This window comes from Equus przewalskii, chromosome 8 (assembly GCF_037783145.1).
Source record: "Equus przewalskii isolate Varuska chromosome 8, EquPr2, whole genome shotgun sequence".
In the NCBI taxonomy this organism is placed as follows: domain Eukaryota; kingdom Metazoa; phylum Chordata; class Mammalia; order Perissodactyla; family Equidae; genus Equus; species Equus przewalskii.
In genome coordinates, this window is record NC_091838.1 from 64,296,358 (window position 1) to 64,319,608 (window position 23,251).

The following is a 23,251-nucleotide window of genomic DNA, read 5'->3' on the forward strand; positions in this document are numbered from 1 at the left end:
CATGGCTTGCCAAGCAGTGCCATGTCTGCACCCGGGATCTGAACCTGCAAACCCCAGGCCACTGAAGCAGAATGTGGGAACTGAACTGCTGCACCACCAGGCCGGCCCCAAAATATAATTTAAATATTTTCTTCAAAGTTTTAGCAATATATATTTTAGTGAATAATATACATGGAAGATTAAAACTGTTCATAATGTTTGAATAAGTGAATCAACTACTTTTAGCAAACTCCAAAAGAAGCAGACAGGACTTTTTCTTTTCTTTTCTTTCCTTTTTTTTTTGGTGAGGAAGATTGGCCCTGAGCTGAGCTAACATCAGTTGCCAATCTTCCTCCTGTTGCTTGAGGAACATTGTCACTGAGCTAACATCTGTGGCAATCTTCCTCTATTTTACACCAACACAGCATGGCCTGACGAGTAGTGCTAGGTCTGCGCCGGGATCCAAACCTGCAAACCCTGGGCCAGTTTTTCCATATTCAAAAACCTGGTGTGAACTTAACTACTATACCACTGGGCTGGCTCCAGACAGAACTTTTTGATAGCCATATACAAAGAAGTTGATAGGAGCAAAAAGTCACCTTAAAAAAAGCCTAACGTTAGAGGGATGTTTAAAATATATCCAATGGGATAAAACATTATGCAGACATCAAAAATTATGTTTATGAAGAATTTCAGATGACCATGAGGAAGTGTTTATGATATAAGCAGAATACAAAAACTACATATACAATATATGTCAAGGAATTAAAAATTTATAGTCACAAGGGAAAAATCTTAAAAGGCCATTCTCCAGAATAGCAATAATTTTATCTGTGATGGTAGAATCATAGAGGATTTTAATTTTCTCCTTTTACTTTACTATATTTCCCAATTTTCAACAATGAAAATAAATTTCTCTTATAATTATAAAAACAAATAACTTTAAAGAAAATGTAAAGAATTAGCATACCTGACAGTGATAGTGTGTCTATAACTTGGAAGAAGTTTTTCCATATTCAAAAACCTGGTGATTTCTTCAAGAATGAGTCGCACATCCGGATTTAAATTATCCAAAGTTCGAACTTCATTATTCACACTGACTGCAGGTGTAACGGAGTTGGCAAGGGCATCAATCATTTCTGCACGGTAATAGTTATCTGAAAACTAAGTCAAAAAATAATTATGAGAAGATAAAAAAAAGTTCATATTTCTATTCAAAAGTCAATAAAATATTTATAACTTAAAGATATAATTTATCTGAAAATATAAGCAGGTTATCTAAGTATTCAACTCTCTCCTTTGCGTAGAGTGTGACACGTTAGAAAAAAGAGTAAAAAAGATTCACAAATTAGTAATACATTAGCTTACTCAACAAATATTTACTACCTGTAAGGCACTCTTCTGGTGACCTAGCCAGATTCCTCTAAAAGGAAGACACAGTCCACAAATCCTGCTGGTAATACAGAGCTTGCAAATTGGCTATTTAGTACTCTATTCTCATATATAAACATACCACCAAGGGTCACCACATATTTGAGGAAAGCATCAACATAAAAAAGAGAAACCAGAACAAGCAAAGGAGAAAAAGCAACTAAGAGGATATAGAGGATGCAAGGAAAAAAATCAGCAGGGGGGAAGAAATCCAAAAACTATGATTATCTGTCTGAGAAATAACCAATGATATGCCTTCCAATAGCTTAACATATTTTACAAAAGAAATATGCAGAGACTCAAGATCAAAATTAAATTGGAATATAAAATTGAAAAATAACTCCTGAAATTCTGAGCAAAAAGAAGAGATATAAAATAGGAAGAAACGCATAAGGAAATTAGAGGGCTGGTACAAAAGACATAACATACAAATAATAGGAGTTCTAGCAAAAGAAGCAAAGAAAATGGAGAAGGAAATCACCAAAAAAAAAAAAAAATTTAATTCCTAAATCCATATCCCAGTCAATTCCCAAAGAAGCAATTTACTGAAAGGCAATCTGAGCGCGGTTTACTTAAACTCAGCAAATCAGATGCTCCAGCCTGGAAATCTGAACATGGAGCAAGCAAGTGAATTCTCTCAGCAGTGCTTGGCAGATGTTGTGCCACTCAAAGTGCCACGGGACGGAGCAGGGATACCTGCTCTCTTTTGACTTCCCTTGTGGAAGCAGAACCTCACAGCGACACACAATGACAGAGTCCCTAAACATTCCGACACTGGGCAGGAAATAAAATAAGGTATACAACAAACAAAAGAAACCAAAAGAAAAAGTACTCCACAAGTGATCATTATGGACAAAGTTTTGTTTTCAGATCATTCTAATGATTGAAAAATTGATCTCTATAACTTCAGTTCCCTAGTCCTAATTCTTCCCTCTGACGCCAGAGAGAATGTTTATGGGGTTCTTCTTTTCACTATATTAATTTTATTTTAATGTTGTTGCATTTATCAATCTTTTCTTTTTTGGTTTCTAAGTTTTAGAAAGGCCATTTTCATTCAGGGATCATTCAAATTATGTTCACGGGTTTTCTTCAAGTATTTTTACAGTTTCATTGTTACCTCTGCTAACTACTTTACCAACAAAGCAAGAGCCATTTGTTTAACCGTTATTTCTGACCTAAGTATTCAGATCACAGAGTGAACTCAGAAATTAAAAATGAGTAGGAGGCATGGGTAAAGTAGGAAAACCAAAAGATTTAACATTTACCCCTCAGACCACATCCAATTCTCATAAATACTATAATCCCAACGGAACAAGCTAGATTATCTGATCACCCCAAAGTTAAAAGAGATAAAGTAAAGAAAAAATAATTTGTGGAATGCAATTGGGGGGAAGAGCAGCATTTAGTACAGCAAAAATTCTTACAAAAAATAAAAAAACTGACGGCATCAATATCAATGTATTGCAGCAAAGACTGACGTTTTTAACAACGATAACTTGGTGCCAGGAATAGTTCAACCCATGTTCTGTATACCTTATTTAAGAAGACAGAAGAATTTCATAAACCTATATATGATTTATTATAAATACGTTAATACATGAGTATGTATAAAAGATTTTCATATAAAATGGCTAATAACTAAACTTAAAAGGAATTAAATTTTAGTCTTCTTGAAAACCAAATCATCTAGAATACTGCATTTTAATGCTCCTGCCCAATTAATGAGATGTTAAAATTTTTAAAAATATTTTGCCCCAAGTCCCAAAACTTCTTTTTGGCATTTAATGTTTTACGTTCCTAATTTAATTTTATTTGTAGAATATCTGTCATTTGTTCTCATATACTTTAAAAACTCTGTATCTATGCTGTGAACCTTTTTTTAAATGTGCTTAACCAAAGCCTTCAGAGACAAATCATTCATGGTTGGAAGTGAAGTACTCTAAAAACAAAGAAACAGATAAGCCAGCAAATGAAATACTCTTAGGCATCCACCCAATCACATCTTTTCTGCAAGTTTTAATTCATTAATCTATAAATCTTTAAATGACGACAAAATCTTTTTCTCCCATCCATAATTGTTAAGAGAGTAAGGTTTGACATCAGATAGATCTGGGTTTGTCTCCTGGCCTTGCCACGTATGTGACCTTAGGTAAATCTGTTAACCTTTATTAGCTTCTGTCTCCTCACATGGAAATTGAGATAATAATAGTATCTACCTCAGAGGTCTAATGAGCATCATATTAAGATTATCCATGTTTTGGTACAGGCCATCGAATATGTAAAAAATTAGCCATTATTATTACTGTTGCTATTATTATTTGCATTATTCTATCCTTAATATCTTCAGAGATTAAGATACAGTATAGCCTTAATTTACAGCAACTAACTGTAACAATTGATTAGAGTTCTCAAAATTAAAATGAGTCATATCGTTCCACAAAAACAATGAAGTGTAAAATTTAATAATTCATCAGTGTGCACCTCACAAAATCATAAATGATGACATGTATGATAGCATGGTGTACTAAAAAGATCACCACACGGATGGGTGGCAGGAGCTCACAGCATAATTCCCAGATTACATTTCCTGTGTAATTTTAGATTCTCAACCTCTGTGTTTTGCTTTCATTTGTCAAACAAGAGGTAACAGAAACCTCCAACTATGTAATAGGTAAGGTTTAAAGGAATTACGGTAAGTGAAATCACTTTGCAAAGTAGCAAGTAGGGGCCACTATGAGTTAAATTATATAAACCCTACCCAAAACAAGAAGATGGACATAAATCATTTGTCAAACTATTTTCCTATTCCATTTGAATATAATCTGATTTCACACCATCCCACATCCTAATCTTATATCTTCAAATATAAGAAATCCATGTGTAGAGGAAGAAATACTTTAAATGAAAGTCAAACAAACCAGCAGACTAGAAAGAATTTCATAAAAAATTTGTTAATGGTATTCACAGTTGGAAAGAAAAAGTGTATCAGCAATAACGTATTCTTTTAAAGCAATAATCTATTTATTCATTTATTTTTTGGTGAGGAAGACTGGCCCTGAGCTAACATCTGTTGCCAATCCTCCTCTTTTTGCTTGAGGAAGATTGTAGCTGAGCTAACATCTGTGGTAATCTTGCACTATCTTCTAAGTGGGATGCCGCCACAGCATGGCTTGATGAGTGGTGTGCAGGTCCACACCCAGGATCCAAACCTGAGAGCCCCAGGCCACCAAAGCAGAGCAGGCAAACTTAACCACTATGCCACTGGACCAGGCCCTTAAAGCACTAATTTTTTAAGGACTCTTTTTAGCTTAAATCATTTGAATTTATTCTACTCACTTAAAGTGAGGAGGAAAAGTCTGTCTTATTGATTTTCGTTACTTTGGTAACATTTTATTAAACTTTTCATGAATTCGACTTATCCTACCAGTTACATCTGTCTTTATATGTGCTGTTCCTTCTGCCTGGAATAATCTTCCTAGATTGGCCCTATTCATAGAGTAGGAAAATCCTATTATCTTTATGACTCAGTTTGAGGGTCACCTCTTACATACAAAATTTTGCTGAGTCTTTCTCTGTACACCCTTGGAAGAAGGCACTACGTTCTCTGAACTCCCCTAGAAAACTGTGTACACTTATCTCCACCATAGTAGTTATGAATGACTGTTAACTGTTTACTCATCTGATTTCCCCATTAGGGTGAATTCCTGAGGGCCCAGAATCGGACTGTGATATATAGCAGCTGTTCAACAGATGTCTAACGAAAACATGAAAGTCTGCATGGCATCTACCACCTCTTCTTTCTATTTACCATGGTACACTGCCTAGCTTAGCGTATATTCTTAAAAATATTTGCTGTTTGGTAGGATAACAAGTAAGGTGAAATAACTTTCAAAGCATGGCATTCCATATCTATTTGCTAAATAAATGAATAAACACATATAATGGTTAAAAAAAAAATCAAACTCATCAATGAACGAATTATCCCAAGAGGGAACTGTTTTCTGGGTTTCACTTGGTAAAACAAAAAAAGGAACAAAAATAAAATCGGGCTGTGAGGCTTCACCAAAACATGTTTTAGCTGACTTCCCCAAATCTGATGCACTATTATCTCCATATTACAATGCATATGAAGAACATTTAAAAACCAACTAGTCTTCATCCATTGGTTAATATAATAAATTACATTGACATGTTTCTATCCCTAGAAATTTCAAGTACCATGAGCTCAACAACGGTTTTACAGTCTAAATATTTCTTTAAAAACAAAATATCACTGGGTAGTTTTATAATATTCATTATTCATTAAAGTATCTTACCTTATTTTTTCTGTTGTCATTGTACTTGATTAGGTCTAAAATAAATGTTAAGACTTCTTTGGGACAAAGGTTGTGAACATCTCTCAATAAAGCCATTGCAACTGGCATAGTCTACAAAAAAAAATTTTTTTAAAGCATTTTTAAGCATTTAAGCATTTTTAAGCATACTCTTTCATTACTGCAATTCATTGAAGTATATACAGAAAAAGGGTTACTCTGGGGCTGACATAGGTATCTGGACGGAGCCTAGCCCCTCTAACTCCTACCTTCTCCCACTGGGAACATGTCTCAAACATTCTAACAAAAGAGAAGAGCTGAGTAGAAAACCAGCGGGAGAGCTGCATAACTGAGTGCATGCTGTAGCCCAGGTACCTTTGCCTTCATTTGTTAGAGCAAAGTGTATGTAACAGAAATTATAAAAATTCAGTTCTGTTTTTTACAGTGGAAAAGGTATGGATTTTTTTTTTTTTTAAAGATTTTATTTTTTCCTTTTTCTCTCCAAAGCCCCCCAGTACATAGTTGTGTATTCTTCGTTGTGGGTTCTTCTAGTTGTGGCATGTGGGACGCTGCCTCAGCGTGGTCTGATGAGCAGTGCCATGTCCGCGCCCAGGATTCGAACTAATGAAACACTGGACCGCCTGCAGCGGAGCGCGCGAACTTAACCACTCGGCCACGGGGCCAGCCCCCGAAAAGGTATGGATTTTAACATTAGATAGACTATTACTCAACTCCTACTCTACTAACTAACTAAGCTGGATTATTTTAGCTAGCTTCTTACTGAGCAGAAGCGTAGTTTCCTCACAGCCATTTCTAGGATTAGATGATACAGTCATATGTCACTTAACAACAGGGATTCATTCTGAGAAACGCGTTGTTAGGGCAATTTCGTGTAACATGTTTGCACTCAATGTGCGAACACTGAGTGTCCTTCACAAACCTAGATGGTATAGCCTACTACACTCCTAGGCTATATAGTACTAATCTTACAGGACCACCGGCATACAGGCAGTCCATCAATGACCGAAAGGTCGTTATGCGGTGTATGACTATATAGTGGCTGGAGGCATGTGTCAGATAATAGAATTAAATCATCAGTCTGAGAAGACACTGATTCTCCAGTACCACCTCATCCTCAGCCTAAGGAAAAACGGTAAATTAGCTGAAATCTAGCCTTACCTTCCCCTTTCCAAACCTTCATAAGCAACTTTTCTCAAAGGGGTAGAAACCTGACTCACGCAGTGGTAACCTCTACCAGTAAAACAAAGCCATTTAAACTGGAGGCAGAACTACAAACGAATAGACGTGTTAGTCCCCAGTACATAAGGAGATTTGGACTATCCCCTCTTCTGGACTCCAAATAACCAGACCCTGTAAATTGGGGGACAAAAAAGAGGATGGCTTCTTTGCTTGCTTGAAGGACTAGAAACAAGAGGACAATCAGTGTTAATGCTGTAAGACAACTAAGGGAAAGGCTCTTTTCCACAGAAATATCTGACCTAGGCTGTTCTGTCCTTTTGGGACTCAAGTTTGATTCAGGCACTAACCTTCTCTCTCTTTCTTCTGCCACTAGAAGTATTATGTGAAAGGTGAACTGGTCTAAAAGCATTGATTTTCCAACTTTTTTGACTGCAACCCAAAGTAGGAAACATATTTACATCCTAGCCTAACACATACACACACACACACAACTTAAATACAATGGGTACAAACTAAAACTAAAACCAAAAACCTTACACCTGTCCTCACTACACATGATGCATTCTGATACTGTCTATTGTTTTCTTTCACTTAAAAAGCAAACAAACTAAAAACTTTCAAATTGATTTCATGAGCCCCTCACTAATGGGTCACAAATCCCAACTTGAAAAACATTGACCTAAGGTATGTGGAAGCACAATGGCATAATAAAATATTGGGGGACATACTAGGTAGACACAGAAATTAACTTGCTTCCATACCATAAATTAGTGAAATGGCAAAAGCTGAGCAACACGTATATGTTTAGCTCTTAAAAATAAAATAGGATGCCAACAACTTCTTCAATTACACCAATATTGCCTTTCCCCAAACCTGGATCATCCTGACTTTGTTATGCTGATGAAATTCACTATAAATATATCATGACTTCCACTCTCAGCAGGCATCTCAATGTTGCTGGGTAATCTTTTTACTCTTCCCTTTATGATATATAAATCTCACCTTGCCTAACATCCCCCTCAACATCTACCTTTTCACTTGCTTTCAATGTGCTTTCCATTTGCCTCAGAAAAAGGAGTGTTCTTATCTTTCCTAAAATTAACTTCCCAATTGTGTTCCACTCATTACTAATACCTTCAGAATTTGCTCCATCTTCTTTTATATATATATATTTTATATATATATACTTATTTTATATATATATATATATTTTAAGATTGGCACCTGCACTAACATCTGTTGCCAATCTTTTTTTTTCTTTCTTTCTCTTCTTCTCCCTAAAGCCCCCCGGTATATAGTTGTGTATTCTAGTTGTTGAGTGCCTTTGGTTGTGCTATATGGGATGCTGCCTCAACATGACCTGATGAGCGGTGCCATGTCCGCACCCAGGATCTGAACCTGCCAAACCCTGGGCTGCCAAAGCAGAGTGCGCGAACTTAACCACCAGGCCACGGGGCCAGTCCCCTTTTCTTATATTGACTTGCTCCCAGTTGAATATTTCATCTCTTCCTCTCTACTGGTTCCTTTCTCTGTGTCAAACATGCCTCATGTTTTTTCTCCCTCGATACAAAACAAAACAAACCCAAGATGTCTTTTTCTCAAGCCTGCTTTATCCTCAACATGTCTCCTTTCTCATACTCTTTAATACCAAAATCATGATAGACTAGGCTTCACTAGTTTTCTCTTCTTCAACATCACACCTCCTTCTAGTTCAATCTAGTTAATCTAATTCCAGCCTTCATTATTATTAAATTACTCAAAAAATTTACAAACGCTTTCCGAATTGCCCAAATGCTGACCATCCTGTCATTCCCACATCCCTTCCTAAAACAATGACTCCATCATACCATCACTTTCTAAATTACTGTTTATAAAAGACTTACTATGTGATAAATATAGTGTTAAAACACTTCACATGCTTGATCTTAATTCCAAAAAAGATAAATTTTACAATTGAGTAAACTGAGGCTTCAAGGTTAAGAAACTTGTCTTCATGAAAACTGCTAGTGAGTAGCAGAGCTGAGACTGAAACTAGAGCTGTATGTTGTCCTGTCTCTGATTCAGATATGTTGATCACATTCTAGGACTGCCATCAGAAGGACTTACCCATACCTCCATCCGCTGTGTAACCAACCCAAAAGTCAAATTATCCATTTCTATTTACTTCAGTATTAAATCGCCTTTACAAACAGCTCATAAAATTAATGAACAATCACTTAAGTTTTGAAAAAAATGTTAGAAGCAAAAAAAGAACAAAGGCAAACCTTTTTATAAAAATATAAACATACCTATTATTTGAACAGTCCCCAAGTTAAACTGAGATAAATAGATAGTGGCATAAACAGAGACATTTAGAAAGTAAACTGTACCTTCTGAAGAAAATAACTTTGAAAGCTCATAAAGTTGTTTGTTTTCACAATGTTTGGGCAAGTTTTACAACAAAACATTCTAGTAAAGAGTGACTTCATGGCTGGTGGTCCTGTCCACGTGCTCACCATTGAATTTGCAATCTGCAAACAATTAGAAAACAAAGTAATTTCCATCACCACTGCAAACATATTTTAAAATAAATAAAACAGATTTCTAAAAGTTATCAATACAACTGGATTAGTCTTCAACGATTTCAATTTTCAGAAATTTAATACATTTTGGCCTTTCATTATCATTTCCAAGGAAATATACAAACTCACACCCCCCAAAAAAATTCTTATGTGCACTTATTATTTTCTCTAAGTTAATTTCTGAACGGGAATACTCTTTTATGTGTTAAGACAACATCTTTGCAAAAGGCTTCTATTCTGAACAAGCTTGTCTTTGTCAATTTAGGCAGACATAATTCTATTTAAAATTTATCAAATAGAAGCATCACCATGGATTTTAAATAAGGTTTTTCAATCTACCCCAACTGAAAAACAAGCCAAGCACAATGCTACCACTGAAGTCTGTAACAATGTTTTACAAAAAAACCTTATCTTGCTACTGATATTTTTTGTGTATACAAAAATCATGTCTCAAAAGAAGGAAATTATAATTAACTTTAAATAACATAGTCTAATTTTATGGATCTGCTAGGGATTTAGCATGCAAGAATCACAAAGATCTTTATAGAAGCAATGAAAGTATATCCTTAGCAGATGATTATCAAACATTCATGTTTTCCCTCAAGTATCTGGAATCTAATTACTCACTAATTACCATCAAAGATAAAACAAATCTAAACCACTATAATCTGAGGAAATGTTGGACAAATGGATTTAGCAGTGAGGAACACAAGAGAGTCACTAAATGGGAATGAACCTATTATCAAGATGCTCTTTAAATACCTGGATACCAGTATTTCTGGCCAAATTTTTGTCTGCGTTTTTCTGCTTTTCATTTGTTCTACCTTCAGTTTTTTTGCATCTAAAGAAAAATATTTAGTTTTCTTAATAAATTAACTTCTCTAGCATGTTAAATTATAGAACCTATCATCTTAAATTACACATCACTAATATTGATTACTCAGCCCAAACTAACATGAAATAATCACCACAGCGAGACAATTAAGACAAAATGCTTTCACGTACTATAATGTAAACATCTCTCAAACCAAGGAATTTCTTACCAAATACATTCTTTGCTTTAAAAACGTGACTGGCAATTCAATAAAATGGCGAGAAATTCTCTTTGGTTTGAAAAATTTCACTTTTCAGTTTGACAATCAGAAAAATTTAGTGCATATCTATGTTCAGACCAAAACATGTTTCTTTCCAATCAGTCTTATTAAAAGCATTTGGTAAAAGCTTTCAAAGGACCAGCTACTAAGTAAAATTAAAGATTATGGAGAATCTTAACTTATCTTCAGAGATTTTTTTTTTTAACTCATCTTCAGTAGTCATTTTGTTTTCCTTCTACCATACAAAATCTCACCTTTGCAAGGCAGAAGCAAGCTGCCATTCTTACTCGGTAGAAACACTGCTCTTGTTCTAATATGTCAGTGAGGGCAAGCCGAGATGCCGGAGTAGGGAACTTTTCCAAGGCCAAAATGGACTCCTGCTGTGCAACAACATCCCTCTCATAGCGGAGCTGATACTGCCACATAAAATCAGCTTGCTCAAATTCTACTTTCCTCAATACTGCCATATCTGGGTCTATCCTTATCCACAGCAAAGGAGAATCAGCGCTGAAAGAAAATACGATTTTCTTTGTTATTTATTTTTCCAAGTTTAGAGATTTATAAAATAAAAACAAAGCATTTATTAACCAGATTCTCTTCTACATGTAGTATTCAACACTGCATGGAGTTTTACTGCACTCATTTTTTTTTAATCACACTGGCAACTTTCTCATTATGTTTAATATACTTCAATTTTCTCACAATGTCTAATCTGTATCAATCTTGCTGGAAAGATCTCCAAGGATAAGAAGATAATTGTCACAAAGAAATTGCATCTGAAAGTATTAATTTGTGTTTCTGATTTGTGATTAGTGATGTGAAAAAGGAGAATGAGACCAAATGTCTTTATTTCACTTCCTACAGCCTAATAATTGATTGTGGCTATAAATGCCACTCTTTATTGAAAATCAATCTTTGACTAAAAAAGGAATTCATTTATTTTACTAAATCAGTTTGTTTAATTAATACTTTTTTTTAAATGCTAGACTTATGATAACCCCTACAAACGGCAAGTTCTGTAGTAGTTTGGAAGCACATCACGAATTTATCCTCACATACTTCTCAAAGCAACAAGCACAGTTTTAAAAACCTAGTCTATGTCAACACTTTCATCAAAAGACCATCACCTGAAATATTAATTCAATTCAACAAATACTACTGGGTACTTACTATAGGCAAGTTATTTGATATGGAAAAATTATATAAATGACATATAAATAGTAGTGACAATTTGGCAACCAAGTTACTAAATAATTTCAGATGTTTTCTAAAGAACATACAGACATAGGATAGACAAAACACAGTTTGAACTATATTATATTTAAAAATGAAACACTGTCAATCAATAAATATTACCACATAAAACTTAGAAAGTGATATTTAAACTGTGTTTTGCAAACACAGGGAGCTCAAAGTGCCCTAGAGCCTTGTCAAAAGACAAACAGAGTCAACATCACCTGGGAGCTCATTAGAAATGCAAACTCTCAGGACCCACCAGTAAAGTGCTGGATCAAAGATTGTATTTTAAGAAGATGCCCAAGTGACTGACATGCATGTTACAGTTTGAGAAGCACTGCTCCACAGGCCACCAGGGGAGCAAGAAAGCTACTTAAGCCAAGGCTGTGCCCAGTCCAACCATCCTGTATTTCCTCCTATTTTCACCTGGGCCAGGCTAGATTTACTTTTCTCTCTTTGATTATGATTTTATGTAAGATTTGTTTTTTGGGGGGGTTTTTGGCTGAGAAGATTCACCCTGGGCTAACATCTGTGGCCAGTCTTCCTCTATTTTGTATGTGGGTTGCAGCCACAGCATGGTTGACAAGTGGTGTAGATCCATACCCGGGAATTGAACCTGGGGCCACTGAAGTGGAGCGTGCTGAACTTAACCACTACGCCACTGGGCCAGCCCCCTCAAAAGTTTTTTTAAAAGCACAAATTTCAGGACATTTACATAGTTTTAGATATGCATGACAAGACAAATGAGAAGGCAGAAAAGTATTATATCCTTAAACTTAAGTAACTAACTTACTCCATTGCAGAAAGATCCATGTCAACTTCTTCTCCATTCATCAGTGGAATTTTTTTCTTTTTATTCCTATATTTAAGGAAAAATAAGTTTCAAAACTGTGAGATTTCCAATTCTGAAAGGACATAAAGAGCAGTATCACATTAAGGACTTTATGCAAGACTGAAAGATATCTTAAGGAAAAAGGGATGGTAAATATAACGGAATTTAAATACAACACAATCTGTATTTTGAAGCAGAAGGGAATGAAGTAAATGATATTAAAATGTTTTTCTGATCAAAGTTTAACAAAAAAGCAGAAATATATAATTAAATGTCAACTTAGAAACAGTCCCAACAACAGGTAGCTGCAGTTTTATATAGAAAAGATAAGAGATCTATCAATAAAGAAATCCTTTACAAAAAAATGAAAAAATAGCCAGGCCTGAAATGAGACATGCATAACTCTGAACTGTGTGCTGTATGTGCAAGGTGCTATCCTACATGAAATAAAGCAAACGATTAATAAAACATCTTAACAGTATTAATACGTACAATTAATTACTATGCACAAGACTTAAGCCAAAACAAAAGCAATTGCTTCCATGCAAATTACTCTTGAATCATAAAATCTACTGGATAACACACTAAAAACCTAGGCAAGGACAAATAAAAATAAGAACAGAGAAGTGTCTACCTGTGTTCCTCATATCAAAGAATACCCAAACAATATACTGTTATTACAGAGGAAAAAAACTGAGGAAATGTTAGGAAAAGAGTAGCAATCAGATGTTCCCAATTTCAAAGATGGAGAGGATACAAAAAAAGGGGAGATTTCATTCTCAACTAAGAAAGAATTTTCTCAGAAGAATGATTCCAGGGAGAGTTCAGAATCAAGTTCTCTGAAGGCCATCAAAATCAACTGACTTTCTCATGTGTACGAGAACACCTAAACGTAGTCATGAGTATACGACTTCCGTTCCTGAAATTGTGATATTAGTCCACATTCCTCCAGCATAGCACAGAAACGTTCTAATTTTTCAATATTTAGAGTACACACTAACAGCTGAGTTAAAAAAGAGTGGTAAAGGAAAAATATATTAATAAAAGTGAATTGCTGGACGATTTTAAAGTAAACTGGCAATTTGCCTTTGAAAGACGTCAAGAATGTTCTGTAGGGGCATGGTGATATATAGAAAAGGGAGAAAGATACTTAGCAAAGAAGATGCAGGGCGTTTCATGACATGTGTACTCAGCTCCTTCTTTTATATTCAATGATCATTTTCTCAATATTCCTGTAGGTATTAATCCAACAAGACAGAATCTAAGCTATTTGCCTTGAACTGTTCCTGGCTCCCAAAAGTTAAAACTTCTATCCCACTGCTCCTACAAAATAAGGCTTCTCAAACCTAAATTTTAAAATTATTTGATTCTAAAGATAAAAATGTCATCAAGAACAGAAAGCAAAGAATGTTTGGTAATACTAACAAAGTAAAATAGAAAAAAAAGATACTAGATAATATATTCTCTACATAAAAAATGAGGTATACAATAGGATTTTTATCTTGGCATTTTAATCTATGAGACTTACAGTTTAACTACAAACTTCAGTTTATCGTTATAAATCAATGCCTACCTTCTGCTTTTGGAATGGCAGGGTATATCATGTTTAAGGCTGTTTTCTTCAATCTGCAATGTATGATTAAAGGATCCATCTAACTCCTGCACTGTCACTTTAAGTGGTCCCTATAAAAAGAAACAAACTATTCAAAGATAGGCTGGAAAAATACCAATATATATTATTATGTGCACAGGTATATATATCAAGATATAAAATAATACTATACAAATTGTGTATCTGGAGACACACACAGAAAGGCAGCTGGTGCCAAAGGAGAGGAGAATTGGGAGAATGTGTGTCCCCTGAAATCTCCATTTGTAACCCCTTTTCCCTTCATTGACACTTGGCGTTTTCTCAGTTTCATTCTTTGCAAACAAAATCTCATTAACAAAATTTCTAAGTAGTTCCCCAGTCTGAAGCCCTTTGTATACTGAAATTGGGGAAAAAGGAGTGCCAATGTCATTTTGGAAAAAAACTTACCACATATTTCTGAGTTCCGGGAGATGTATAATCTTGTTTTATTTCCAATTCTAAAACATTTCGTTTTCTATTAAATGCAAAACTTCCATAAAACTTCACCACTCCACTCTGATCTCTGAAGAATCGTAAAGGAATTTCTGTATATGGAAATGAGTATACACTAAATGAAATAAATTATTCATTATGGTAAGTAGTAATTTTTAAATGCATCCCCATCAATCAAAGGTTGAGAGCATACTTCATTGTACACCAGGTGGCAAAGCACTCAAAATTCTTGTGAAAATGTTTCTCCAGATTTAGAACAAAATTCTGAAACATTAAATTTGTGTTTTGAAAGAAGTAAAACCACTCTAGTGGGTTATTAATACAACAGTGTTCTGAAATGAAAAAAATGTAAAAGTTGAAAAGTTCCAAGATACCACTCAAGTTGTGCCAACCTCTAACCACATCTAAAAGTCACTAGACCAGTACATCCTACAAGTAATCCTACAGGCCTATCTAGTGGATTATTTACCTTCCCCACCATCAAGCCTATTGCCTTATTCACACACACAAAAGAGTACTTCAAAATATGCCAAATTTTACAAATATAGAGGTATGTGTGTGTATCTCAGTAATTAGTAGGCACCTTAGGGGAAATGACTTATAGTTCTCGGTTATTTCTCCTATTATTTAGCAATTTAAATAGGTTTTACCTCCTTTCATCCCCCAAATCCCTCTTCTTCCTCCTTCCCCTTACTCAACTACCTTACTCCCTTCCCCCTCTTTGTTGAACTGCTATTGAAAAGGATACACCCACTGCTTTATTAAAGGCTGGATGTCTTTGCCAGAGACATTTGAGATGGATTTTAAAAACCCAGATGTAGAAACCAACATCTGACTCCACATATGTGACTGGAACTTCTGAGATGAAGCAGTACTAGCCAAACTCAGCAGTTTATTGAAAACCTGTAACGATAAAAGTGTCATTCAGCAAGTTCATATAATGTATTATATATTGCCTTCAATTCTGTACTAAACCCATATTGCATTATAATTTTATTATACTCAATTATAGAGACAATTTCCTATCTTACTACACAGACTGTTCTATTTAAAGACTATGAGAAGTAGAAATATGCAAAGACTTAAACAGAACATAAAACCATTCATCCTATAAACATAATTGAACTTTAATGATGTACTAGCAAAATAATGAATACTGTATTTATTAAGAATTATAATAATAATAATATATAATACTTAAAATTTATTGTGCTATGAGCTTTACATAGAAACTAAACATGATTTATAAAATTGAGAATACTTATGAGGATTTATAGCATCCTAAAAAGTTGACTCGCTTTTTAGGAACCATCTCTCATTTAACATTTCTCTTCTTTACTCAAAAGGTAAGACGAAACACAGAAGGATTAAAGAAACTTAATTTTAGGACAAACTTAAAATGCTTTTTAAAGAAGATTATTAAAAAGCTATTTTTCACTCACCTCTAAGAATGTTGTTGATGGGGAAAAAAATAGGCGAACATTTATAATACATCTGGTTTCTACTACCTCAACTACTATGTCAACTACTTACACCAGGACTTGCTTAAAATATATGGCAGAATTTACCAACAGCAAAAATAAACATCTTTTAGATAGGTTTGCTTTTTCCTATTGAAAACATTTCTAAACAGCATTTCATCCTTAATATTCTAAATAATACCAAACACAAAATCATTTGCATAAATTTTATCTTAATAATCCTGGACTAAGTAGGTCGAGTACTGACATCCATTCTACATCTGAGGAAACACAAACAAAAAGTACAGGTACTCAATGGGAAAATGCTAATTAGTAACAGAACTCCAGCTATAAACCCAGATGCTCTAACTCCTATTCTACAGAACAGGATTCAGATTATACACATATAGAACAGATCATTTTTTACAGTTATTGTTAAGTTCTTAACTTCAATACTTACTTGTAGCATAAATTCCATACTGATTCTATTTTCAATCAATCTCATCACAAGGTGAGCTTTACACTGAAACATAGTGTAGTATTCCCAGGAGAGTGTATGTGGATGCTTTATTGAAAAGTGTAGATGGGATGCTGGGCTAAAAAAAATACAAATTTAATTACCATAACAAATTTAGATATTAAGTAGGCAATCAATGTCATAACCACATCAAGCTAATAAATCAAAAACTTCACAGGAATACCTCAGCAATTCTAAGCGTAATAAAGACTAGAAAATATCTAAAACTATGCTTAACTGGAAGGAAATTTTGAAGTTTTAAGAAATGACAGAAAGCATAATCTGAATAAATGGAAATACATGTCAAGCTCCTAGTCAGGATGACACAATAATGTAAACAATTCAATTCTCTCCAAAATTCATCAATACAATCAATGCAATTCCAATCAATATCCCACAGCAAAAGCTTGCACAAAAAACATTCAAGATGGACACATATCTAAAACAAAAAGTACTAGAAGAAAATAAAGGAAAAAATTTCTTTTCATAGTTTTGGGATGGGAAAAATCTTCCTAAAGAAAAATATAAAATCCAGAGGACATAAAGACCAGATTGGCTAGGTAAAAATTAAAAATTTCGACATGATAAAAGAGATCAGTACATTAAAAGAAAGGTACAGTCTAGTAGAAAATATTTACAACATATACGAACATTTAAAATGTTTACAATTTTTCACTATTTCAAATAATGCTATAATAAATATCTTTTTATACATGTGCAAGTATTTCTCTATGACAAACACCTAGAAGTAGAATTTCTATATGATAACATACCTAAATGAACAATTGTTGAATCTAAAATTTATCCATTTTAAATTTTGATTGGTACTAGCAAATTACTCTTCAAAATCACTGTACCAAATTATATTCTCACAATCAATGTATAAGAGTAATCATTACATCTCCCTAAAAACATGGCATATTGAAATTTAAAATATTTGTTAATTCAATGTTTGAAAAATTATCTTTATATTTCCCTTATTACTTCTGAGCTTTATGAACTTAAGCGCTTTAGCAATGGAGAGTAATATGGAAAAGGTTAAATAAGTTTCAGGCTATAATGGAATACTGTATAGCTCTTAAATGGAACAAAGTAAATTTATGTAGCGTCACAAAGAATGCTTGCCAAAATATATAGATATGGCTAATTTTTTAAAAAAGAAAAGTACATGGTAATATGCACATTAGTGAACTACATTTTGTAAATGCCATACACACATAAATAAAGGCAAAGAAAAGACAAAAGGTCTGGATGACAATTTACCAAATTAATAATCATGGCTATCTCCAAGGAGAGGAACTGGTTGGGGTGAGGAGCTGTAAAAGAGGGCTAAAAAGGATCTTTTACTTTTTTACTCCACATGCTTCTACATTGTCGTTTGGAACTTCTTCAAAAAGCATGTATTCACAGGGCTGGCCTGGTGGCACAGCGGTTTAGTATGCACGTTCCGGTTCAGCAGCCCGGGGTTCACGGGTTCGGATCCTGGGTGTGGACATGGCACTGCTTGGCAAGCCATGCTGTGGTAGGCGTCCCACATATAAAGTAGAGGAAGATGGGCACGGATGTTAGCTCAGGGCCAGTCTTGCTCAGCAAAAGGAGGAGGATTGGCAGTAGTTAGCTCAGGGCTAATCTGCTAATCTTCCTCCAAAAAAAAAAAAAGCATGTATCCATGTGCTGCTTTCATATATAAGTTTTAAAATTAAACATATAACAAGAACTAAGCAAATGGGCAGAACCAAGGTAAAAGCATTTAGTGCAAATAATATTTACATACAATGAGAATGCTCTAATTATATGCTGGGAAACTGCCATACAGCAGGAAGTCAGGAGAAGAAGGCAAAGGAACCAACATTTATTGTGTACTATGTATGAAGCTTTGTCTCAAGTAATCCTCACAATCAACCTGGTTAAGATGAATCATCACTGTCATTTTACACATTAAAACACACACACACACACTCAGAAAGGTTATGCAATTTTCTTAGATCACCAAAATTAATAACAATAAAAATCCAAGTTTATCTACAAAACAACACCCCACTAATTGGGAAAAAATATTCACAAGTTATTTATCCGACAAAAGGTTAATCTCCATAATATACAAAGAACTCACACAACTCAACAATAAAAAATCAAACAACCCAATTACAAAATGGGCAGGGGACACGAACAGACATTTCTCCAAAGAAGATATACGGGCGGCCAATAGACACATGAAAAGATGCTCATCATCACTAATCATCAGGGAAATGCAAATCAAAACTACACTAAGATATCACCTTACACCTGTTAGAATGGCAAAAATATCCAAAACCAAGAGTGACAAATGTTGGAGAGGCTGTGGAGAAAAGGGAACCCTCATACACTATTGGTGGGAATGCAAACTGGTGCAGCCACTATGGAAAACAGTATGGAGATTCCTCAAAAAGTTAAGAATAGAAATACCTTATGATGCAGCCACCCCACTACTGGGTATCTATCCTAAGAACCTGAAATCAGCAACTCCAAAAGTTCCATGCACCCCTATGTTCATCGCAGCATTATTCACAATAGCCAAGTCATGGAACCAACCTAAGTGCCCAGCAACTGATGATTGGATAAAGAAGATGTGGTGTGTGTGTGTATATATATACACATACAATGGAATACTACTCAGCCATAAAAAAGGACAAAGTCGTCTCATTCACAACAACATGGATTGACCTTGAGGGTATTATGTTGAGTGAAATAAGCCAGACAGAGAAAGACGAACTCTGTACGACTCCACTCATAGGTGGTAGCTAACATATAGACAAAGAGAACTGATAGGTGGTTGCCAGGGGAAAGGGGGGTGGGGGGAGGGCACTAGGGGTGAAGTGGTGTACCTACAACATGACTAATAATGATGTACAACTGTAATTTCACAAGGATGTTAACTTTTATAACCTAAATTAAAAAAAAAAAGAAAAAACAAATCCATCAAAAAATACCCCCAAGTTTATCTAACACTAAATTCCTACGATTTCCCACTGACTTAATCTTGTCTCAGGGGCCATGATACAACAAAGAAAGGCTTCAAGGTTCTAAACCTTTGTTGTGCTTTTAGACACTTGGGCAGTCTGGTTAAATGGGCTCCACCTGAGAAAGTGCTCTAAATGCACAAAATAAAATATACTGGGTTACAAAGGAAACCAATTATAATGAAATACAGTTACCAAAATATAAAAAAATAATATATGTGCTAGTTTATTAATGCATTAAACAATAAGATCTAGTACTGGTCTACTGCCGTAATTTTGAGGTAGTGATGACTGCAAAGACTATTTCAAGATATCTGCTAACAATTATAATGTGACAGGAAAATATCCATGGTTTCTACTGTTGACAAAGTCACAGCACTAACTTTTGCCTACATTCATATTTAAAGGAAATGTAAAATTTCAGTTAATGGTTAGTGAAAATACAGAAAAATTTTCCCATCCATTCAATCCCTATTCCCTTAGGGGATCTGCAGACCCCAGAACAAGTAAGAATCCCTGCTAGTACCATTGTTGTGTTATAAGTGGCTGTCTCATTTACAGCAACTTGCTAAAAACAAAAAGAGACTAAGCGAAAGAGAGAAGGGAAGGAAGGTGAGAAAGAAAGAAAAGGAAAGAAGGAAAGAGTAATTAAATAAGTATCTAGGTAGGTGACCATTCAGATAAACAGGTATAGGTAAGATGTCTTGATGCTGAAACTATCTACTGAGACTTAAAAAAATAATCAGTAGTACATAAACAAAATACTTGTTTCCACTATTTTTAAGCTTTTATGAGAATAGTACAATATAGTAGCATTAGGATATTTAACATGGAAAAGAGAAAAGCCTTATATATTTGAGTCTTTTTTTAACATTTAAATCCATTTATAGTCATCGCATTTAATAAACACAGTAAAGTAACAAAAGGAGTAATGAGAATATTGCCAGGGTTTGTGGCCTCAATATTACTACATACTGTTATTACTACTTTCTTGGCCTGTGTGGGCCTCAATACACATACAAATGATCCGAAAAGAGTGATCTCACAAAACAAGGTTTACACTATCATCTCTGAACAATAAACATACTTATCTTTCTCTTTTCCTCCACCAAATATGGGATGTAGTAAAACTCCACCAGTTTTTAGTTCATACGCCACTATTTTGTCCAGTTCCTAAAAAAAGGCGGAAAAATAGGAGTCAGTGAAAATATTTTTACATATCAAATTTTAGAAGTGAACTGTGATTTCTCATTTCCTAAAATCAGAATGTAAATTTCCTAAAAAATAAACGAAATGTATCAGGAGAGTAGTTTGCATTCTTATAGATGTAAAGCAGACTATACAGATGCCTGAATGACAAGAGCCAAAAAGCCTTCTCTACTTTGTGACTTCAGGGCTGGCCAGTAGCCTGGCAACTTTTCCTAATGGCTCTTCCCATCCTCTCTGACCTATGTTTCAAGTTTATTTCTTCTTTCTCTATATTTTGCTTCTGGTGGAGGATTTAGGCAAGTAAAAAGATAGAGAGATAAAATTATGTCAGGAATCTACCATTTTAAAACCTCTCCAGTCTTCCCTAACATGATATAGATCAAAGTAAAAAAAAAGTTTAAGTGAAAAAAAGACAACACAACTGTGTTGGAAACTCATGACTAGTTTAAATAACATACCAGCAGTACATAGAAGTGGTAAAAATCATAGCGAAGTGGTTAAAAGCCAGGTTTGAATCCTAGCTCTACTACTTATTAACAATATAACTTTGGCCTAATAACTTAACCTCTCTGTGCCTCAATTTTCTCACCTGTAAAATGGGGATAATAACAGGGTAGTGAAGAGGGTTAAGAGGGTTAATATTTATAAAATGTTTATAACATTGCCCAAAACATTATAAGTGCTATATGTTATCTTTCCCCATTAATTAATAGTTTTGGAAATGAAGAATGGACTCTTCCAGTTCTAGATGTATGAATTCTTTCACAGTTCTAGATGTTTGAAATCTTTTCCAATTACCTTTTTGCTTACTTTAGAGTTTAGGTTTGGATGATGAAGATACACAAAATGAGAAAAGGGGAAGATGGAGGGGTCTACTTAATGAGGATATTAAAGGCTGAAATTTTTCCACCTGAGAAGGAAGCAGCTAAGCATGATATGATTAAAATGTATATGTATCTGAACACAAAGGGCTAGGCAAAATACAGGTTGACTTTCTCTTTTTGGTCAAATCTTTAAAAAACAGGAAAAAGATGTGACAATGACAGAGAACATAAATACACTGAAGACTAGCCAGCACATAATAAGCACTAACTACGTACAAGGCACCATGCACATCACATGTGTGATGTCTCACAATTCCTGTCCATGGTGTAGATACTACCACTCTTACACAGATAAGGCTTGGAAAAAATAACCAAAATCACAAACCTTGTAAATGTATGAGGCAGATGGAAAAGCAATCTGACTCCAGAATCTGGGTTCTAAGTCTAAACAGATTTAGGAAGCAGAAAATTACATTAAAAATGACTACTATGGGGGCCGGTGGCATAGTGGTGAAGTTCACATACTCCGCTTTGGCAGCGTAGGTTTCTCAGGTGCAGATCCCGGGCACGGACCTAGCACCAGTCATCAAGCCACGCTGTGGTGGCAGCCCACATAAAACAGAGGAGGGTTGGCACAGATGTTAGCTCAGTGGCAATCTTCCTCAAGCAAAAAGAGGACGACTGGCAACAGATGTTAGTTCAGGGCCAATCTTCCTCACACACATACACACACACACACACACATGACTACTATGAGGAGCTGGGACATATCTAACAACTAACTTGATATTTAAGGAGCTTAAACATTCTCCTCCTCAGCAAAAATGTCTTTGGAGGCCAACAAAGACAATGGAAACTAGATAAAACAGACTATTAGACTTTCTCTGTAAAGCGATTCTCACTTTGCTGGGAAAAATTAGAAACTTTCAAATGACAATAAGTATTTTACAATTATTAAAAATAAAGGACACGCAACTTGGAAGTCAGGAGAATACTAACATATCTTATTGACTTGTAAGTGGATAATGGATCTAGCTATTTTTACCTCTTTAATCCAATGGCGGTATTCGTTAACACCGAAAGTTTTTTTCATCCAAAGTCCATAAATATAGCCTGAAATTCCCTTCAGTACCCATTCATCAGACCTAAGCGAAAAGTCAAAACATAAACTTTGAATCATAAAAATTCCTCAGATAAGCCCAAAGAGGCTAACAGAAGAAGCATAGTATGTTCTTCTCTGCCTTCTTAAATTACTTGGTTTTCTCACTTCCTCCAACTAAGTTCTACTTGTTCTTTCATTATATCTGCTTCACATCTGGCTTCACTTTTAATTATTAGACTGCTTTACAATCTTATTTCAAGCATAATGTACCTACGTTTGTGTTCTGTTCTGGCAGTGCTGCATCCTTCCTGCCCAACTCTGTTCATAACTGTCTGCTTTTAAGGAAATACTTGCCCATAGCCAGGACTGTACTGCTCAATTTTTGAAGTCCATATTCTATTACTGCCAATT

General features: G+C 34.9%; 1 protein-coding gene across 24 annotated transcripts in view; it reads right to left on the bottom strand.

The window, feature by feature from the left end:
- The window catches only part of TAF2 (TATA-box binding protein associated factor 2), an 87,383-nt gene that overhangs the window by 40,452 nt on the left and 23,680 nt on the right, over positions 1-23,251 (bottom strand). For all 24 annotated transcript variants that reach the window (XR_011543497.1, XR_011543499.1, XR_011543500.1 and 21 more), the window contains 11 exons: positions 22,784-22,883; positions 20,793-20,878; positions 16,650-16,785; positions 15,478-15,632; positions 14,685-14,799; positions 14,220-14,329; positions 12,608-12,673; positions 10,833-11,085; positions 9,293-9,433; positions 5,727-5,837; positions 950-1,143 (listed from right to left, as the gene is read on the bottom strand). Coding sequence is in view for 15 of the 24 variants with exons in the window: in XM_070631953.1 (XP_070488054.1) it covers positions 950-1,143; positions 5,727-5,837; positions 9,293-9,433; positions 10,833-11,085; positions 12,608-12,673; positions 14,220-14,329; positions 14,685-14,799; positions 15,478-15,632; positions 16,650-16,785; positions 20,793-20,878; positions 22,784-22,883 (1,467 nt within the window). In the remaining 9 variants the exon portion in view is untranslated. The remainder of the gene's footprint in view (positions 1-949; positions 1,144-5,726; positions 5,838-9,292; positions 9,434-10,832; positions 11,086-12,607; positions 12,674-14,219; positions 14,330-14,684; positions 14,800-15,477; positions 15,633-16,649; positions 16,786-20,792; positions 20,879-22,783; positions 22,884-23,251) is intronic.